General features: G+C 57.6%; 1 protein-coding gene across 9 annotated transcripts in view; it reads left to right on the top strand.

Moving 5' to 3' along the window:
* Nucleotides 1-15,509, top strand: part of LOC122115193 (RAP1 GTPase activating protein) — a 60,388-nt gene extending 44,879 nt beyond the window's left edge. For 5 of the 9 annotated variants that reach the window (XM_042688506.1, XM_042688507.1, XM_042688499.1 and 2 more), the window contains 19 exons: nucleotides 2,002-2,105; nucleotides 2,304-2,382; nucleotides 2,680-2,733; nucleotides 2,851-2,934; nucleotides 3,100-3,200; nucleotides 3,329-3,458; nucleotides 4,395-4,550; nucleotides 4,986-5,057; nucleotides 5,692-5,778; nucleotides 6,006-6,143; nucleotides 7,684-7,815; nucleotides 10,005-10,082; nucleotides 10,995-11,104; nucleotides 11,845-11,958; nucleotides 13,458-13,581; nucleotides 14,343-14,445; nucleotides 14,713-14,816; nucleotides 14,995-15,032; nucleotides 15,289-15,509. In XM_042688506.1, coding sequence (XP_042544440.1) covers nucleotides 2,002-2,105; nucleotides 2,304-2,382; nucleotides 2,680-2,733; nucleotides 2,851-2,934; nucleotides 3,100-3,200; nucleotides 3,329-3,458; nucleotides 4,395-4,550; nucleotides 4,986-5,057; nucleotides 5,692-5,778; nucleotides 6,006-6,143; nucleotides 7,684-7,815; nucleotides 10,005-10,082; nucleotides 10,995-11,104; nucleotides 11,845-11,958; nucleotides 13,458-13,581; nucleotides 14,343-14,445; nucleotides 14,713-14,816; nucleotides 14,995-15,003 — 1,779 coding nt within the window. In that variant the 3' untranslated portion in view covers nucleotides 15,004-15,032; nucleotides 15,289-15,509. The remainder of the gene's footprint in view (nucleotides 1-2,001; nucleotides 2,106-2,303; nucleotides 2,383-2,679; nucleotides 2,734-2,850; nucleotides 2,935-3,099; nucleotides 3,201-3,328; nucleotides 3,459-4,394; nucleotides 4,551-4,985; nucleotides 5,058-5,691; nucleotides 5,779-6,005; nucleotides 6,144-7,683; nucleotides 7,816-10,004; nucleotides 10,083-10,994; nucleotides 11,105-11,844; nucleotides 11,959-13,457; nucleotides 13,582-14,342; nucleotides 14,446-14,712; nucleotides 14,817-14,994; nucleotides 15,033-15,288) is intronic. The other 4 variants (XM_042688501.1, XM_042688505.1, XM_042688503.1 and 1 more) reach the window with 2 other exon arrangements.
* Nucleotides 15,510-18,234: the final 2,725 nt, after the last annotated feature.

Here is an 18,234-nt window from a genome sequence, read left to right as displayed (position 1 = left end):
AGAAACATTTTCCCCAGGCTGGCCTCAAACCTCAATCCTTCCAATCTCAGCCTTCTGAGTCCCTAGGATTACAAATAGGAGACACAGCACCTGCTAAGATTGTCCTGTTTTTACAGAAGAGGGAACTGAAGCTCAGAGTGAAGTTACTTGGGGAAGGTCACAGAGTTGCCTAGCCTGGAATTGAACCAGTTCTGAATAACAGGGTTCTCAGCTCTGTGTGAGTGTGTGTGTGTGTGTGTGTGTGTGTGTGTGTGTGTGTGTGTGTGTGTGTGTATTGGGAGGAAAGGTGAGCCCTCACCTTAGTCTGAGCCCAGGGCACTGACTTAACTAGAAAATTCTGGTGCTGTTTGGGTGGATGGGGGACAGATCCAGAGTGCAGTGCAGATTCCACCTTCTCCCCACCCCCTGGGGAGGAGGACACCTGCAGCCCAGGTGTCTGCTGTCCAGGGCTCTTACCTGGGTCTCTGGCAGGTGTGGGATTCTGGGGACCGTATTGGCCCAGCTCATTGTTGGCACTCTGGACAGTTTGCTGAGGAATGGCAGTGACAGATAAAGGAGGGGAGCCTGAGCACAGCAGGATTTGAAGAGCTGTAGGCTAGGGGGGAGTTGGTGGAGGTGGGTAACAGGATCAGGTTAGCAGGGCCACTTCTGGCTTCCATGCTGGGCAGCTGGGAGGCAGCCAGGTGCTTAGGCACTGGGCCTTGTGCTGGCAGAGGGCGGAGACAAGGGGGAACTTCACATGTTAGCTTCCTGGAACCCTTAGTCGATCTCCCACCATGTCCCTTGGTCTCCTCTGCATTTGGGAGTGGAAAGGATTTCTCTGCCAAGTACCTACCATCCCTGCCAAGCATTTGAGGTTTTCTAACACTCTGTGTCCAGCTTTGGCTGGGGGCTCTGCCCTAGTCCAATGAGTGTGCTTGACCTGTCGAATACAGCCCTCCCTGCCCACTCCCTGGCCCTGCCACTTTCTCTGCCTGGCCTTGGAGCACAAGTGTTCCTGCTCGAATAGGATTTATGTTCTAGGGTGGAGCGTGGCCGGGGAGCCAGCTCCATTCCCAGGGCTGGGCCCTCAGGGGGAGCCTAGGCCAGGATGAGGTGATGTCACCTCCACCCTAGGCCCTGGTTTGGGGCCTTCCCCACATAGAGGTGCCAGCCCTGGGTGGTCATCTGGAGTGCCATTCCTGCAATGACTGTCCTTCTGCCCAGCCCTGCACCCTCTGCTCCAGGTGAGGCAGGAGGGTGGAGACCCGCCCTGCCAGCCACCCTGTGTTGGTATGAGATGCTTCATTTCCTGCTTCTCACTGTCCTTGGTTTCAGGGGCCATCAAGCCACAATTGAACAATCAGCTGTTGGCTTTTCTTTTTCCTTTTAGTGCTGGGGATTTTAGGGCCTTCCTTGCACTCTGGCAAGTCTCTCCCCTCCTCTGCCCTCCCCTTCCCTTTCCACTTCTCCTATCCCAGTATTGAGTGTGTGCCAGGCACTTTTATTTCCTTCAGTCTCTGCCACTGTCAAGGTAGGTGGCCTTGCTTCCAGTATGTATGTATGTATGTATGTATGTATTTTTGGTGGTACCAGGGATTGAACTCAGGGCCTGGAAGTTGTCCTTTAGTTTTGGACTCAAGGCTAGCACTCTACTATTTGAGCCACAGCTCCACCTCTAGCTTGTTGATTGTTAATTGGATCTAAGAGTCTCATAGACTCTCCAACCTGGCATGACTTCAAACCTTGATCCTCAGATCTCAGTCTCCTGAGTAGTTAAGCTTGCAGGTGTGAGTCCTCAGCCACCTGGCCTTAGCTCCCATTTTATAGATTAGGACAGGGAGATACAGAAAGGTAAGGGAACTTTCTCAGGCTGCCCAGCAGGCATGTGGCAACTCTGATGTGAGCTTGCTAGTGGCCAAGACACTGCCACTTGGTGAAAGAGCTCCTGTGGGAGAGTGGGCTCTCTGGTCTCCAGAAGCTCCCAGGCTGACTTCATCTCCCCACCCTCTCCCACCAAAGGAGCACTTCAATTACTACTCACTGGACACTGCCCTGGGCCATCTGGTTTTCTCACTCAAGTATGATGTCATTGGGGATCAAGAGCACCTGCGGCTGCTGCTCAGGTAAGAGCAGTGAGAGGGGAGGCTTTGCTGGCCCAGAGGGCTAAGGGCTGTAACTCGGGCCCCTGTCTCACTTAGCCACTGTCCTCATGGAGGCTTAGAGAGGAGCAGGGGCTTGCCTGCCATCACACAGCAAGTGAACATCCCAGCCAGGCCTGGCGTCCGTGCCCAGCCTCTCACTGTAGGGCTTTCTCCTCTCAGGACCAAGTGCCGGACATACCATGATGTCATCCCCATCTCCTGCCTCACTGAGTTTCCCAATGTGGTCCAGATGGCAAAGGTGAGGCCTCGGTTCCCATCACCTACCTCTCACTTGTCCCCTGCCTCCGTGGTGTGTCCAAGATGCCGCTGTTATCCTGACACCACTCCCGCATGTTTTGGCACATTTTATGGCATCCTGGGATCCCAGGAACCCAGCTCTCTGAGCCCCATTCTAAGCAGCAGTGAGCCCCAGGCCTGCTTCAGCCCTTAGTGTTTCCAGCATGGCTCCTGCCTCTTCCCAGCCCTGGCCACTGAGGCTGGAAGTCCTTCTCCTGTCTGGTTTCACCTCACACCCCTCTCCTGTCTCCTCATGCAGCTTGTGTGTGAAGATGTCAATGTGGATCGATTCTACCCTGTGCTCTACCCTAAGGTATGCTGTCATCTGGACCCTGCTCCTGGAGGCTGGGGTGGGGGGCGGGGGGTGCCTGGCACATGGGGATGCTGAGGAGAATGGCTGTGAGCAGGGCCTGCTCTATGCTTTCCACAGGCCTCCCGGCTCATTGTCACCTTTGATGAGCATGTCATCAGCAATAACTTCAAGTTTGGAGTCATTTACCAGAAGCTTGGGCAGGTGCGCCTCACCCCTGCCCTGCTCCCTCCTTGCCAAGACCAACTGCCCAGGGGCGAGGGGCTGCCCAGGGCCCCTCTGGGATTTACTGGGGCTGGGAGAGGGTGGGGAGGGGAAGGCTTCTCAGGAGCCCCAGGTCCATGACCTTGGCCACTGTGTGGTCCCCAGACCTCTGAGGAAGAACTCTTCAGCACCAACGAGGAAAGCCCAGCTTTTGTAGAGTTCCTGGAATTTCTGGGCCAGAAGGTCAAGTTGCAGGACTTCAAGGGGTGAGTTAGATGAGTGTACCGGGCAGAGCTGCCCCATGTCCCTGGGCAGGGAGGGAGCGCCTGGCCTGGCCCCATGGAGGCCTGGCTGGGGCTAGAGACTGAGCCATGGCTGGGGCTCCCCGGGGCAGGTTCCGAGGAGGCCTGGATGTGACCCACGGGCAGACAGGGACCGAGTCTGTGTACTGCAACTTCCGCAACAAGGAGATCATGTTTCACGTGTCCACCAAGCTGCCCTACACGGAAGGGGACGCCCAGCAGGTAGTCTGGGCACCCACCTGCTTCCTACTGCCTACCTGAGCCCCCCTCCACCTGTCTGCTCCATGCCCATCTCTCTAGCCCCGTGCTTGGCCGAGATAAGGACATGGAAATATGCGAGTTCCAGTTGTGGGCTCTAGTCAGGGCGGGGGAGATGGGCTGCCACAGTTCTAGAAAGTTTCAGCCTCCACATCACTGAAATGGGGTGATAATGGTGCCTGCCTGATAGGTGAGTAGAAAAGAGGGTGTATACGAAAAAGATGTGACGAGGAACCGTTACTTTCAAGAGTCCAGTGAAGGAGAGGCAGCATCTTTGTGGAGAGCAAGGGTCACAGAGAGACAGACTCGGTAGAGGTGGGAGGCAGGAAGAGGTTTTGAGACAAAGTGATTTTAGGAACTAGGAGAGGGAGAGGGGATGATCCAGGCAGAAGGAAGGGGAGAAGGATGTGTTCAAGGAACTGAGTTCCACATCGGCTCACCTTGTCCTGAGCTTCCTGACTTAGCCACTCCCCAGCCCAGAGTGCTTAGAGGGTTAAGGGAAGAAAAATGCAAATTTGTCTTTCTTATTTGTAGTGGCTTTTCTTCCTGTGAGTTCTTCCACTGATCATGTTTGCAATATTTACATAGAGGGCTGAGCCATAAAGCCTGTAAACCAGGAGACCTCGCTCCAGGCTTTTGAGCTTTTTACAAGTAGGATCTTGCAAATCATTTTGCTCTTGGCCTCGTTTTTTTGTTTTTTGTTTTTTTGTTTTTTCCTCATCTGTCATAGTTTCTAAGAAAACTGAAATAATCTCAAGACAAATTTTCACTTTTTTGGGGGGTGGTGGAGGATGTAGCAAACCCTTAGATGTGCTTTCTACCTGTCCCAAGCCCTCCCACACCCTCTGGGCAACCCCACACAGGGTGGGCAGGCTGAGAGGGCTGCGTCCCTGTGCTCAGTTGCAGCGGAAGCGGCACATCGGGAATGATATCGTGGCAGTGGTCTTCCAGGACGAGAACACGCCCTTCGTGCCCGACATGATTGCATCCAACTTCCTACACGCCTACGTGGTGGTGCAGGCGGAGGGGGGTGGCCCAGATGGCCCCCTCTATAAGGTGGGTGATTTCTGGGCCAGATTCTGGACCCCACCAAGGAGGCTCTGCCTCTTGGAGACCTCAGTCCCCACTTCCTTTGTGAGCAGGGACTCCAGGGCTGTGAGCGGGTAGAGTCCCATCATGCCTTCTTGCTCCCCAGAATTCACCCCCTCAAAGTGGCCAGCTGCCCCCTCTACCTCCTGGCTGGATACCACTTTCCTTTGCCTCCTTTAGCCTCCTCTGCCTTCTCTATCTCTGTGAGCCCCTTCCCCACAAACCCGTTCTCAAATTCAGGACAAAAGCTGTGGGAGATGAAACTGGTAAAGAGCATTGGTTCCATTGCCGACCCCCCCCCGCCCCCACCCCAGGAGTCATGGAGATCCCCCCATTTGGGGTGGGACCAGTGGGGATAGGGGACTCTCCAGACCCCATGGGGACAGCCGTCCTCCCTTCCAGGTCTCAGTCACTGCAAGAGATGATGTGCCCTTTTTTGGGCCACCGCTCCCAGACCCTGCTGTGTTCAGGAAGGTGAGAACCACCCTCCTCCCCCTCCCCCCCTCCCCCCCCCCCCCCGCAAGGACCAAGCAGGGCTAAATGGAAAGGGGCTAAGGAGCCCACATTTCTGTCCTGAGATCCTGAAGCCCCCCCTGAGCAGGCACCTGGGCTTCCGTCACAGCCGGCTGGGCTGGCTCCTCTTTTCGAATAAGAGGGTGACTTTTAAAGAAAGTCGTGGAATGAGCTACGTGACTGCTTTACATTTTTCATAGCCAACTAGACTTTCTTCTCTCTTTCTGCCCATTGGTCAGTTTTCTTCTAAAATGTTTGGGGAGGGGCATGTGCCTCTGTCACCTCTCTTTGGCTTCAGCCCAGCTCACAGCATGAGCCACTGCCCTGCACTCAGCAGTAGGCGATGGCAGCCGAGACCCTAGCACCTGCAGGCCTTGCTCTCCAGAGGGAGTGGGCAGCCGTGAAGGGCACAGGGGCTCTAGCAGGGTCCAGGACCAAGGCTGGGGAGCTGAGCCTGAGGTGATGCCCTTTGGGAATGAAGAGGCTCAGCTAAGTGGGGAGTGGGGGGAAGGGGGGAGGGGTGGGGAGAGAGCTTCTCTTCGGGCATCTGTGCTCACTTGATGCTTCTTCTCATCTCCACACTGGGGGCTCCCAGGGGCCTGAGTTCCAGGAATTTTTGCTGACAAAGCTGATCAACGCAGAGTATGCTTGCTACAAAGCCGAGAAGTTTGCCAAACTGGAGGTGAGGATGGGGTGGGTTCCCTCTAGTGCTTGTGCTAGTGTGCTTTCTCTCTCTCTCTCTCTCTCTCTCTCTCTCTTGCTGTCTCAAACTATTTGTAGAGAGAGGAAAGGAGAAGGCTGGAGGAGAGGAATATCAGCATACACTGGGTTTGTGGATGAAGGCAGACAGCTTCAGGGAGGGGAGCTGTAGCTCACCCCCTCAGTCCCTCCTGCCCGTCTGGCCCACAGGAACGGACGCGTGTGGCCCTCCTAGAGACACTCTATGAGGAGCTCCACATCCACAGCCAGTCCATGATGGGCCTGGGCGGTGATGAGGACAAGATGGAGAACGGCGGCGGTGGAGGAGGCTTTTTTGAGTCTTTCAAGGTGAAGGGCTGGGGTCTGCCTAGGCTCAAGGGAGCCTGAGCTGGGGGTGATGGACAAGGAGCAGGATGGGGCCTTGGGGCCAGCAGTGGAGGTGAAGGCTGCTGTCCCTGAGCCCATCTTGAACTCTGGAGGTTCAGTTAGAGGTGGGATGATTGTTCGGGGTGTGACTAGGTAGACTTCAGTTTTATGATATACCTGGAATTAGGGTTGTGGACTGTCCCTTTGGCTGTTTAAGACTGGAAGAAATGTGTACTGTGGGGCTCTGGCTTAAAGTCTGGGGGTGAGAGACCCAGGCCTGGGGACCAGTTCACCTGGGCACCCCTGGGTAGCTGCTGCTGGTGCCACGGGCCATGGCTGGCAAGTTGGCAGGCACAGCAGAGAGTAAGAGGCCTCTGGACTGAGGGACAGCAAGAGGTTCTAGAAAGTAGGTGGACTGAGGGACTATCATAGAAGGAGCTGGCCGATGGTCTCCCTGGGCTGTGGGGAGTTAAGAGCAAGCCTCCCTGGGTTCACATCCCAGCTCTGCCACTTCCCAGTGTGGACGTCCTCTGAGTCTCAGTTTCTCCATGTGGAGAGCATGGTATTGGGGTCATGACCACTGACCATACAGTTGTTGCTGAGTTGTTATAAAGCAACTGGGTGAGTGTCCTAGCGAGTTAAAGAGCAAAAGGCAGAGGAAGGGAGTCAGTTCCTTCTCCTCCTTGGGCTGACCTGAGCTCAGCTGCAGGACCCCTGGTAGTGGGCCCATGACGAGAACTGCCCATCCTCAGGTGCCCAGTGGGGGTTGGCTTTGCCCAGGAGAACCCCAGAGCAGCAGCTATGGGTTTGCATAAGGGGACTAGCCCAACTGCTTGGAAGGGACACCGAGAAACCTGGGCAGCCCTGCCTCTGCCTGCCGGAGAAGCGGAGCCAGTGGGCGAGCATCTGCACCTGTGGTGTTCTGTGTGAGGACTGCGGTGGCTCCACTGTGGTACATGCAGACAGGGCACCCAGATTAGATTGAAGCACTTCTCAGAGGCAGCAGAGTTCACTGCTAAGGGCATGCAGTTTTTCATACGCGTTCCAGGCCCACCCCTGCCTCAGTTTCTCATGTGTAAGGTAGGTATAGGAGGACTGAGTGGCAGTACTAGGTGTATAGCATTCAGTATAGAATGGTCTGGAAAGGGCAAGGGAGGGGGAGCGAAGACAAGGGAGGAAGAGGAAGCAGAAGAGGAAGCAAAGGAAAGGGGGTCTCGGAAGATTCCAGAAGGAAAGAAACAGGTTTGTGGGGGGCTTCTGTGCTCACTCGGTCGTCACTCAGTATCTTCTGCCAGTCTCACCATCACAGCAGAGGAGACTCTGCCCACAGATCCTGTGTGGCTAGTCCCAACGCCCTGTATGAATCCATCTGCCTCTTGTGTGGCACGTAGGGAAACTGAGTCCTCCCCAGGGCTTGGGACTCCCCAGGGTCACCTCTGTGAGTAGTATTGGTGGGGAAGGGGCCCGAGGTCTGGGTGCCCTCGGCAGCTGTGTGGCCCCCACCCTCTGTTCACTTGCACAGAGAGTCATCCGGAGCCGCAGCCAGTCTATGGACGCCATGGGCCTGAGCAACAAGAAGCCCAGCACAGTGTCCACCAGCCACAGCGGGAGCTTCACGCCCAACAACCCTGACCTGGCCAAGGCAGCTGGAATAGTGAGTGCCCCCCCTCCCCTGCCTTGGGCCCTCAGTGCTCCCAGCCCCTGAGGTCGGCCCCACCCCCCTGCATTGGCCCGCTGTCCATGAGCCCGTCCTAGGCTCTGGACTTGGCCTCGCCGCTGCTCTCCATTGTGGATCGAGTGTCCCAGCTAGGATCCTGGGGTGCTGAGACCCTGCAGCCTCTTGGCCCTGTCCTTCTCCTGGCCCTTTACTCATTTGATGTGACTTCCTGTGGCCTCTGCGTCTATTCCTTATTTACTGTCCGTTGTGTGCTGGGAACTGGGCTGCTGTGTGGGCATCTTCTGTCCAACCTGAGGTCTCTGGAAGTACCTACTGTGTGTTGGGACATGGGCTGCTGTGTGGACATGCACTCGGAGCACCTGTGTGCCCAGCCCTGAGCTGCTGTGTGAGCACCTACTGTGTGTCAGGAAATGGATTGCTGTGTGGGCATCTACTCTGTGAGCACCTACTGTATGGCCAGCCCTGGGCTGTTGTGTGAGCACCTACTGTGTGTTTGGACCTGGGCTTCTGTGTGAGCACAAGATGTGTGCTAGGCCCTGGATATCAGTGAACACCTCCTGTGTGTAAGGGAGCACGCTGCGATGTGGGCATTTTCTCCATGGCACCTCCTACTATGTGTCCTCAGCAGTCAGGCCGTCTATGGTTGTGGCTGTGTATCATGTGTCAGGATCCTGGCTTCTATGTGGGCTTCTCCTGACTGAGCCCCTCCTTGTGTGATCACTGACTGTCTGCCAGGCCCTGTGGAGTCTGCCAGGAACACTCAGAGTGCTGGGCTGACAGGAGAAACAGGCCTGTATCCTGGGCTAGCTGGTTTGCACCACCTAGTGCCTGCCCCAGACACTGCACCTACTGCTCTGCTCCCCATTCATTCCTCCCCCTCTCCCTCCTTCCATCTACCCATCTACCCATTTATCCACACATTCTTTCACCATTCATCAAACCTTCCACTCTTCCACTTATCCATCCATCCATTCACCCTACCCACCCATTCTCCCACTTATCCATCCTTTTGTCCATGCATCTGTCCATCCATCAACCTATCCACCCATCCGCTCTTCCGCCCATCCGCTCTTCCACCCAGCCATTCATTGTCCCACTTGCCCTCCAGCTTTCATCTATCCACCCACTCACTCACTCCATTCTTTCTTCCATTCTTCTACCCATGCACCCATCCCTTGATTTATCCATCCATATGCCTATTCACACAACCATCCTTTCTTCCACCTATCCATCCACCCTTCAGCCTCCACCCATATGTCTGTTCATATATCCATCCATCACCCATCCACCCACCCACTCACTCACTCACCCTTCTCTTGATTGTCTACTGCATGCAATGCCCTGTGCTCAGTGCTGTGAGGCTGTGTCATGTGGCAGGAGGCAACCCCCTCCTGCACACCTGTAGTGTGGTCTGGTCTGGCCAGGGGAGCAAGGTGAGGCCTCTGCTGCCCAGTGGTCCCCAATCCCATTGTTACATGAGAAGCGGGTTCAACCTTCCCCTAACCCAGATTCTCAGCCACTCCCTTCCTTCCCACGGAGTGTCCCAGCCTCCGGTGGGTGGCTATGGAGGGGCCCCAGGGTCAGGGCCAGGCCAGCAGCACCCACCGTGGCAGTAACCAGAGCCATTTCTGTTTTTGTTTTTGCACAACTCTCCCTCTCTTCATGTTGCTCTCTTTTCCTGTTCTCTCCCTTTTCTCTCCTTTGCCTCACTCTCCCTCTTTGATCTGTCTCTGCCTTCTTGCCTTTGCTTTTCTTCCTCCTCCTCCTGCACTTGTCTGCTTGCCTTCCTGCCTGTTTTCCACTCTTCTCACATTTGTTTGCCCTTCTTCCCTCCCCTTCTTTCCTCCTGTCTCTGACCCTCACTCCTCGGCCCACCTGTGTCCTCCTGTTTCTGTCTCTGTGCCTTGGTTTTTCTCTGTGCCCCATGTCATATCTCCTGTGTCCCTGTCCATGTAACTGCCTATCACTGCCGTCTCCTGTCCTCATGTCTCCCTTCCCACCTGGCTCTCCTTTTCCTTGTTTCTGTCTTTCCTCTTTCCCTGTGTCTTCTCCCTCTCCCCCTCCCTTTCCTCCCCCCGCCCCGTCTCTCTCTTTCTGACTCTCTCTGTCTCTGTCTCTGTCTCTCTGATTCTCTCTCTTTGCCCCTGCCCTGTGCTGCTTGCCAGTCATTGCTTATTCCCGGGAAAAGTGCGAGTAGATTCGGACGCCGGGGCAGTGCCATAGGCATAGGAAGCGTGGAAGAGGTTGTCGTCCGCGGGGTGCCGGCTCTGGAGGCTGCCTGCACGCGCTGCTCTCTGCTCACTCAGGATGGAGGCCATATTGGGGACGTGGCCCCTTCCCCTGGGACAGGCCCAAGGGTGTGCAGGGTGGGGTGCCACCAGCTTGGTGGCACTCACTCAGCACCTGCTTTGGGGCTCGGTACCTGGGCCAGAGCCAGTGGCCCTTGGCAAGGGCTGCTGGCCCTGACTTGGCCCCTGGGACCCTGGCCCAGTCCCTGCCAGGATCTGGTACCCAAAGACCCTCTGCCTGCCTGCACGTCCCCCAATATTGCCGGTTCTGCATGGAACGCCATCCCTCCTCTGCCTTGACTCCCCTCCCCACCACGACCTGGTCAGGGCTCCCACCCTTCATACCTCCCCGGGGCCTACCTCCTGCCTCCCCACAGGAGCTGGCAGCATGGCTCTGGTGCCTGGGCCAGAGATTGTGGTTTGTGTGCAAACACAGGGCCTCCCCAGCCCCTGCGAGGGCTCTGAGGACACAGGCTGGCAGGCTGGGCTTGGGCTGCTCCCCTGCTCCTCACCTACCCTCAGCTACGGCGCCCAAGAAGCCTAGTGGGAGGGGTGGCTGTTCTGAGAACTTGGCTCCTCCCTCCTGGTCCCATTAGCTGTGCCCCAGCCCTCCTGGACGAAGATCCAGTGCTTCCTGCTGCGTGATCTCAGGAGGGGCCCTGACCCTCTCTGGGCCTTTATCCCCCTCTGTTGGCCAGGCACCTGCCTTGGAATGCACATTTTCTCTGGGTCCTCCTTGCTTATGACTTCTGCCTCACTGCGGGGGGCCGGGGGGGGCGGTGAGGGGGGTGGGCAGCAGGGCCCTGGGGCGGTGGGAGGCACTGCTGCTCCAGGCTGGTGGCACTGAGCTGGGGCCTCTCCCTGCAGTCACTGATTGTCCCCGGGAAGAGCCCCACAAGAAAGAAGTCAGGCCCATTTGGCTCCCGCCGCAGCAGCGCCATTGGCATTGAGAACATCCAGGAGGTGCAGGAGAAGAGGTGGGTGGCCCCTCCCAGCCCCTGTCCATGGTAGTGCCCCCCCCCCCCCGCCCCCCCCCCCCGCTCCACTTCCTCTCCAGCGTCACTTCTGTGTCCGCCTCCTGGTCCACATCACCTAACGTGACATACTTTTGTCCGCTCAGCGGGTGTGCTGGCTCCCTGGTCCCAGGTTCAGGGACCTGCCTAGGCCATACAGTTGCTGAGGGCAGAGCCGGCAACACAGTTTCCACTGCCAGTGAGCTGTCAGTGCCAGCCTGCAGCAGGTCACAGGGTAAGGGGGTCTTTGAGTCTGTTTAGGGGGCTGAGCATGGAGTTACCTCGGGAACACGAAAGCAGGTCCTGGGGTGCGTCCTGTCTTCACCGCATCAGGGCTGTGTGGCCCTGGACAAGTCACTGTACATCTCTGAGACTTTTTGTCCCAATCTGCATCCTGGGATAGGAAATCAGTGCGGGGAGGGTGTGTGTGTGCAGCAGGGGCCTCCTGAGCTCCCCTGGTCTCCTCAGAGGGCTCTCTAGGTCCCTGCCATGTGGAAGATGAGTTGGGAGGTTGTGTGTACACGTGAGCGTGCGCCCCCCTGCCCCCCTGCCCTCCTCCCCCCCCTCCCCCCGGCCCTTGGCAGCCAGCTACTTGGAGCTCGCCAGATGCAGCGTTCTCATGAGCACTCCTCATGCCTGGATCTCCTTCTACCCTGCCGCCAGGCTCAGTGCTGAGTCTCCTGCTGCCCCTGTGTGCCCCTCAGGGAAAGCCCCCCAGCTGGCCAGAAGACCCCAGACAGCGGGCATGCCTCACAGGAGCCCAAGTCGGAGAATTCTTCTACCCAGAGCTCCCCGGAGATGCCCACGACCAAGAACAGGTTGGGCTTTGGGTAGGGGCCTCATTCTCTCCAGGCTCAGGGACTTGGACACTGCATGAGGGCCCCCGGGGGGCTGGGTTCCCCAGCTGCTTGTCTGAGACCCTCATTCACACCAGACTCCTTTCCAGATGCTGAGGAGAGGAGGAAGATGGGTGCATGGAGGGGGTTAGTGGTGTTCTCCGTGGGTCTTCAGGGAGGGTGTCTCCAAGGGGAGGCACTGGAATTAAGATCGAGTGAAGAGTCAGCCGTGCTGGGACTGGCCTTCAGAGAGAGGAGAGAGGAGAGTTGCCAGGGACTCAGCCAGCAAGTGAGGCATGCTCGATGCCAAGGGGTGCAGGGCTGAACCCGGCTGCTGTCTGAGTGCCGGCAAGGAATCCGTGTCCAGGGGCTGTATGAGAGTGTTCATATTGAGACTGGCAGCCTTTGGAAGATACGCGTGTGTGCAACAGTTTCAGGCCTTTGCTGTCCTTGGGTTTTTGTGTTCAAGGTTAACACTCTTTTTTTTGTCAGTGGTGGGGCTTGAACTCAGGACCTGGGCTTTGTCCCTGAGCTTCTTTGTAACTCAAGACTAGTGCTCTACCACTTTGAGCCACAGCCCCACTTCTGGTTTTTAAGTGGTTAACTGGAGATAAGAGTCTCATGGGGACTTTTCTGCCTAGGCTGGCTTCGAACTGTGATCCTCAGTTCTTAGCCTCCCAAGTAGCTAGGATTACAGCATGAGCCACCAGTACCTGGCTAGGTTAGCCCTCTTACCACTTGAGCCACAGCTCCATTTTCAGCCTATTCTGCATGGGCTGGTTTTGACCCTTAATCCTCAGATCTATCTCAGTCTCCTGAATATCTCGGATGACAGTAGATGAGCTACTGGAGGTGGCTGGCAGTGGGCAGGACCAAGGCACAGAGGCTGGCTGGGGTCTGGAGAGGAAGAGCACTGGCTGGAGAGTCAGGCAGGGAACAAAGGCAGGAAAGGGAGCAAGAGAGACAGGCTTGGAGCCAAAGTGGCTGATTCTTGAAAGACAAACTTCTTCTTTTTAATTTGAGAGAAGGAATGAGACCCCCAGGACAGACAAAGGCTCTGAGCTCGAAATGAAGTTGTGAGAGGTCAGGAGTGGGCTGTGGGGGTCCCTGGGCCCAATTCCCTGTTCTTCCACTTGGACTGGGTACACAAGCTCCTGTGTCTACAAGATTGGTCTTACAATGATGGCGTGACATAACTTGGGTGATCAAGGAGATATACCAGACAGCTGTCAAGTGGTGGCTCTGTCCATCCGCTGTCACTGAACGCCAAGGCAATTGGGTGTCATCTGGGGCAATGGGGAGCCAGGAGAGCATTGAGCTGAGGAGACACTTGTGTCTTTCTACATTCTAAGGGGGCTACACTGGGAGGCCTGGGAGGCTCAGGGGCCACAGGGTGCTTGGATGGCTGTAGGCTGGGCCTCTAGGCAGGGAGAGGCCAGGAATGAGGGCTGACTGCTGGCTCACGGCACTGTCTGTGGCAGAGTGGACACGGCTGCCCAGAGAGCGGAAGTGCTGAAGGACTTCTCCCGCTCCTCGTCCAGCGCCAGCAGCTTCGCAAGCGTGGTGGAGGAGACGGAGGGCATGGATGGGGAGGACACAGGACTGGTAAGCTGCCCAAGGGGCTGGGGACCCCACAGGGGCCTGGCATCTCTCTGGAGGTAGTCTGGGAAGAAAAACAAAGCTGGCTGAGGCTGAAATGTGGTCAGGGGAGGGACACTGCTCCTAGGAACTTTGCCTTCCTCCAAAGCCGTCTGTGGCCCCCCTCTCCCCCCAGTGCTGTCTGCATCTGTGGTCCATTGAAGGTCTGATTGTCCTTTCGCCCCACATCCCATTCCTTACCACTGCGGATGACCTGCACTCCTCTGCAGTCCCCCAGATGTCACAGGCTTACTCCACCATGGGCCTTTGCTCACACAGCTCTCCTGCCTCCTTCCGCCTCCTCTGAGCTGACTCCTGCACACTGCTTTTTCCCTGGTCTCACCTTCTCCTCTCGAAGCTTTACCTTGGTTTTCTGGTCCAGGAGTGACAGCTGCCCCGTGTTGTGCTCTCCCAGAGCCCTGCCTGGCTCACACCTTGTGTTACTCCTTCCGCGAGCACCTCCCCTTGCCTGGCTCTGCTCTGGAGCCGCAAAGAGCCATGTGGGGCTGTGCATAGCCTGGCTGTCCTCTGGACTTCAGGATCCCCGAGGGCAGGACCTGGACCTCTAGCCTAGTGGCCTGGCCCACACTTGACTACACACAAGTGTGTGTCAAGTAGATGAGCAGAGGGGAGTGCGCAGCTCTGCCCTTCTGTGCCCTCCCTGGAATTAGTTTTCACAAGGGTGAGGGTCCTCTGTGATTGGGGCTGATCCCCCCCCCTCTCCCCAGGAGAGCGTGTCATCCTCAGGAACCCCCCACAAGCGGGACTCCTTCCTCTATAGCACGTGGCTGGAGGACAGCGTCAGCACCGCCAGTGGGGGCAGCTCCCCAGGTAGGGCGCCAACCACTCCTGGGTGGGAGTGGGCAGGTACAGAGGGCAGCGACCACCTCATACCCCGGGGTGGGGGAATGGGTGGATCATTGCCCTGGGCAGTTTTGTGTCAAAGGGCAGGGGTTGGTGAGGAGCTGAGCTGAGCACATGGTCCCTAGGGAGAGACTGGATGGAGCAGGAGCACTGGTGCCAAGCGCCCGGCCCTGACCCCCATCCATGGCTCCCTGAGCAGCTCCAGTGAGTGGTTTTCCCCTGCCGCCTCCCCAGGCCCCTCGCGGTCACCCCATCCAGACGCTGGCAAGTCAGGAGACCCCGCATGTCCTGAGATCAAGATCCAGCTGGAAACCTCCGAGCAGCCCTCGCCCCCACTGGTAGGAGCAGAAGCTCGAGGAGGGAGCGGAGCCCCCTGGGGTGGCAAGCATGGGTCAGGTGTCCAGGGAAGCTGGTGCCCAGGAGGGCTGGGCACACCCAGTGATATGTGCTTCCCTGTCTCCTGCCTGCCCTTTCGCCTGTCCTGCCCCTGCCTCTGGCCACCATCTCTCCGCACAGGGCTGCTAGCCGGCTGCCTGCAGGAAGGTAGACAGAAGGTCAGCTGCGTGGGCTGGGAGGGTAGGGGGGGTGCCCTGGGTAAGGGTTGAATCCCTTGCCTCAGTTTCTTCATCTTGCGGTGGGGCTTATGATGCTACTGAGGTGCTGGGAGGACTTGATGGGTCTGGAAGGGCTTGGCGGTCCTGGGGCAGTAGAGGGTGAGGATTCCAGCTGGACAGAGCAAAGGTCCTCCAGAGGGCGGCCCTCCTGCCTGCTGTCCCCTGCCTTGAGCTATCTTGTCCCCTCTCCCTGCAGATGAGGCCACAGAAGCACAAGGTGAAGATGCTGTGCCAAGTCCATGTTCGGGGCCCTCAGCCCTCTCCTCAGACCACCCATCTGGGCTGTCTCTGCAGGGCAGAGCCACCCAGAGCTGGGGGTGGGTGCTGCTGGCATCATCCCCACCCTGGGCTGGGGTCTGGGTTTGGAAAGGGATCCGTCAGTTGGATCAAGACTGCAGGTCTGGCATGACCCTACCCTGGGCATCTCTGGGGGCCCCTCTGCAGTCAGAGGGGGAGACAGAAGAGGAAGAGGAAGAGTTCAGTGGACACAGATCCCTGCATCAGAGCAGCAGATGGGCTGTGTGTGGAGCGAGCCCTGGGCTGGGAGCGTTGGCTTCTGATTTGGATTCTGCTGTGTGACTGTGGGCACGCCATTCACCTTTTCTGGGCATCTGCTGAGAATGGTGGCTGTTCTGCTAGAGGTGGCTAAAGACTGTGATTTGCACCTGCCCCAGCAGGGTCACTTCTCCTTGGGCCCCCCATTACCCCAACCCCCTTCCTGAGGCCCTTGAGGCCCTGTGTAGGCTAAGGGGCTGGGAGCTGGCTGGACCCATCGCCCCTCCTGGACCCTCCAGCTCTGCCACAGTTCTGCCAAGTCCCTGTCCACTGCCTACATGTGACAGACCAGGGCCCCCTGTGGGGAGGAAGACCACCCTGGTATCTCAGCCAGCACCCAGCTTAACCCCTGTCACCGCACTCCTGGCCACTCTGGGCAGAGGGGTCTCAACGGGCCCTGAGTTCAGGTCTCATCCACCCTGCCCCCCCCCCCGCCCTGTGGAGGAGCCCGCCAGGCACAGCTGCTGTGAGCCCGTGTCATCGTGTGTGTCCCACACTGTAGGTGCCACGCCAAAGGCCAGCCCCCGTGGCCGTGTGTGTCAGTAACAGTTGTACAAAATAAATTCTATTTATCGCTATTGTACCTGGAGTTGGGCCTGGCTTTGTGTGAACCTTGTCCACACGGACCCCTGACATGTCCAGGGTCGGTCAGGTGGAGGAGATGGGCCTGTCCTGTCAGAGCTGCTGAGTGTGGCTCACCTCCAAGGCCAAGGCTCCGGGGCCTGTGGTCACCAGCTGTGGCTTCCTCCTCCCCTCCCCCCCCCCCCCCCCCCCCGTCCTTACTCCCACCTCATTCTACTCCCCACAGGAGGAAGAACCCAACTCTGGAGTTGGGCAGACCTGCGTTTAAGTCTTGGCACCTTCTCTACTTAGCTGGGTGGTATTGAGAAATGTTATATTTTCTCTGAGCCTCTGTGTTGCTTTCTGGAAATAAGAGCAAGGGAGCCAGTGTTCACAAACCTGGTTCACGGTAGCTACTCAGTCACCTGTGGCCTCCTTTCTGATATTGTGACTCTGAGGATTTCCCTTCGGTGGCCACCAGGGGTCACTAAGGGATCGCTAAGCAGGACAGCAGGTGGGCAGGACCTGGGATGAGTAGGGCAAAGTCCGGCCCCCCCCCCCCCCGTCCCCCCCCCCCCCCAGCTCACAGCGCAGGACACTAAAAGGCAAAGAGCACTGGGGTGGGCACCCAGGGGGTTTCTTGGGTGCATATGCGTGTGCATGGGTGCGTGTGGGGGGGAGTGTTCCTACAGGAAGGAAATGTGCAGAGGCACTGGGACCTGGGCTGGGAAGGGAGCAAACAGTTGTGAAGCCATGACAGAAGGGACAAGGAGATGGGTTCAGAGGCCACATGGCCTTGCATGCCATGCCCAGGGCTTTATGCTAAGCACAGTGGGGAACCATAGAAAGACTCATTAGCTGTCTGAGGCTAGGGACTGGCTGGACAGGGACAGCAGAGGGAGGAAGGGACTAAGGAGACTGGTGCTGGGAACGGGGTGGCAGGTGGAAGGTCATGGGAAGCAGAAGCGACTGGCCAAAGGGCCTGATGGGCTGGCAGCAGGTGGAGGACGTGAGAGGACCCCAGAAGTCCAACCTGAGTATTGGAGGCGGGGATGGGGGGCTCTCCTCTGAGACTGGAGCACGGGAAGAGCAAGTTTTGAGAATGGGTCAGGGGAACATTAGATTTGGGGGAAAGCCTGGAATTGAGCTCCAAGAGGTCACCCATTACTGACCTCCAGACAGCTTTTCCCCCAGGATCAGATGCTAAGGGCATCCTGGGGGCCCTCCAGAGATGCCATGCTTTTCCTGACAGGGTTTCCCAGATACTTCAGGCCACCCAAGGCCCATGACTCACACCCAAACCCAGCTCTGCCCAACAAGGTTTGGCTCCAGGCTGCCTGGCTCAGTGCTCCCATCCCCCAGTAGCCTCCTTGCAGTTCCCCGGGCCCGCACCCCTCGTCTGGGCTCTGCAGCTCTCCGCTGCAGCCTCCCCTCCACCTCCAGGACCACAGCAGTCACAGCGGCCCGCTTCCAGCTTCCTGGCTGTTGGCTGAGTTCATTCATCTAATGGTTTTGGCTGTCTGGGTCCCCATTTCTTCCTCTGTACAGCAGGGGATGCCAGCAGCCCTACCTTGTTGGTACCTGGTATGAGAGTCAATAGGCACAGCCCGCTAGTTCTTGGTGCAGCTAGAGATGCAGGGGGCTCATGAAGACAGAGGGATGTGATCCTGTTAACAAACCTCCAGGGAGGTGAATCATTTTTAGTTGGAACCTACAGCTCACTGCGTGCAGGACACAAACGAGGGCCAGACCGGCACAGATGCTTAGACCTGGGGCTTGGGAATGGCTGGCAGGCAGATGCCTCCCTGAGCTCTAGTGTCCCAGGTTTCCATTCCTTCCCACAGAACTGCCCCACAGCGGAGGGCCCAGCTGGGATGGACACAGGTGGGTAGCTAGGTAAGCAGAACCTGCCCTGCCCCTCTCGCCAGGCTATGCCAGGCCCAGCAGTAGGAAGGGAGGCCTCTGGGCCACAGTCCAGCCCAGCCCCTTATTCCCTGGGCTCCAAGGTGGGGCCACAGGAGGATGG

Source organism: Dipodomys spectabilis, unplaced genomic scaffold, assembly GCF_019054845.1.
Source record: "Dipodomys spectabilis isolate Male_0828 unplaced genomic scaffold, ASM1905484v1 ptg000118l, whole genome shotgun sequence".
Lineage (NCBI taxonomy): Eukaryota > Metazoa > Chordata > Mammalia > Rodentia > Heteromyidae > Dipodomys > Dipodomys spectabilis.
The sequence above is the reverse complement of the archived record's forward strand: the minus strand, read 5'-3'. Positions and strand labels throughout refer to the sequence as shown.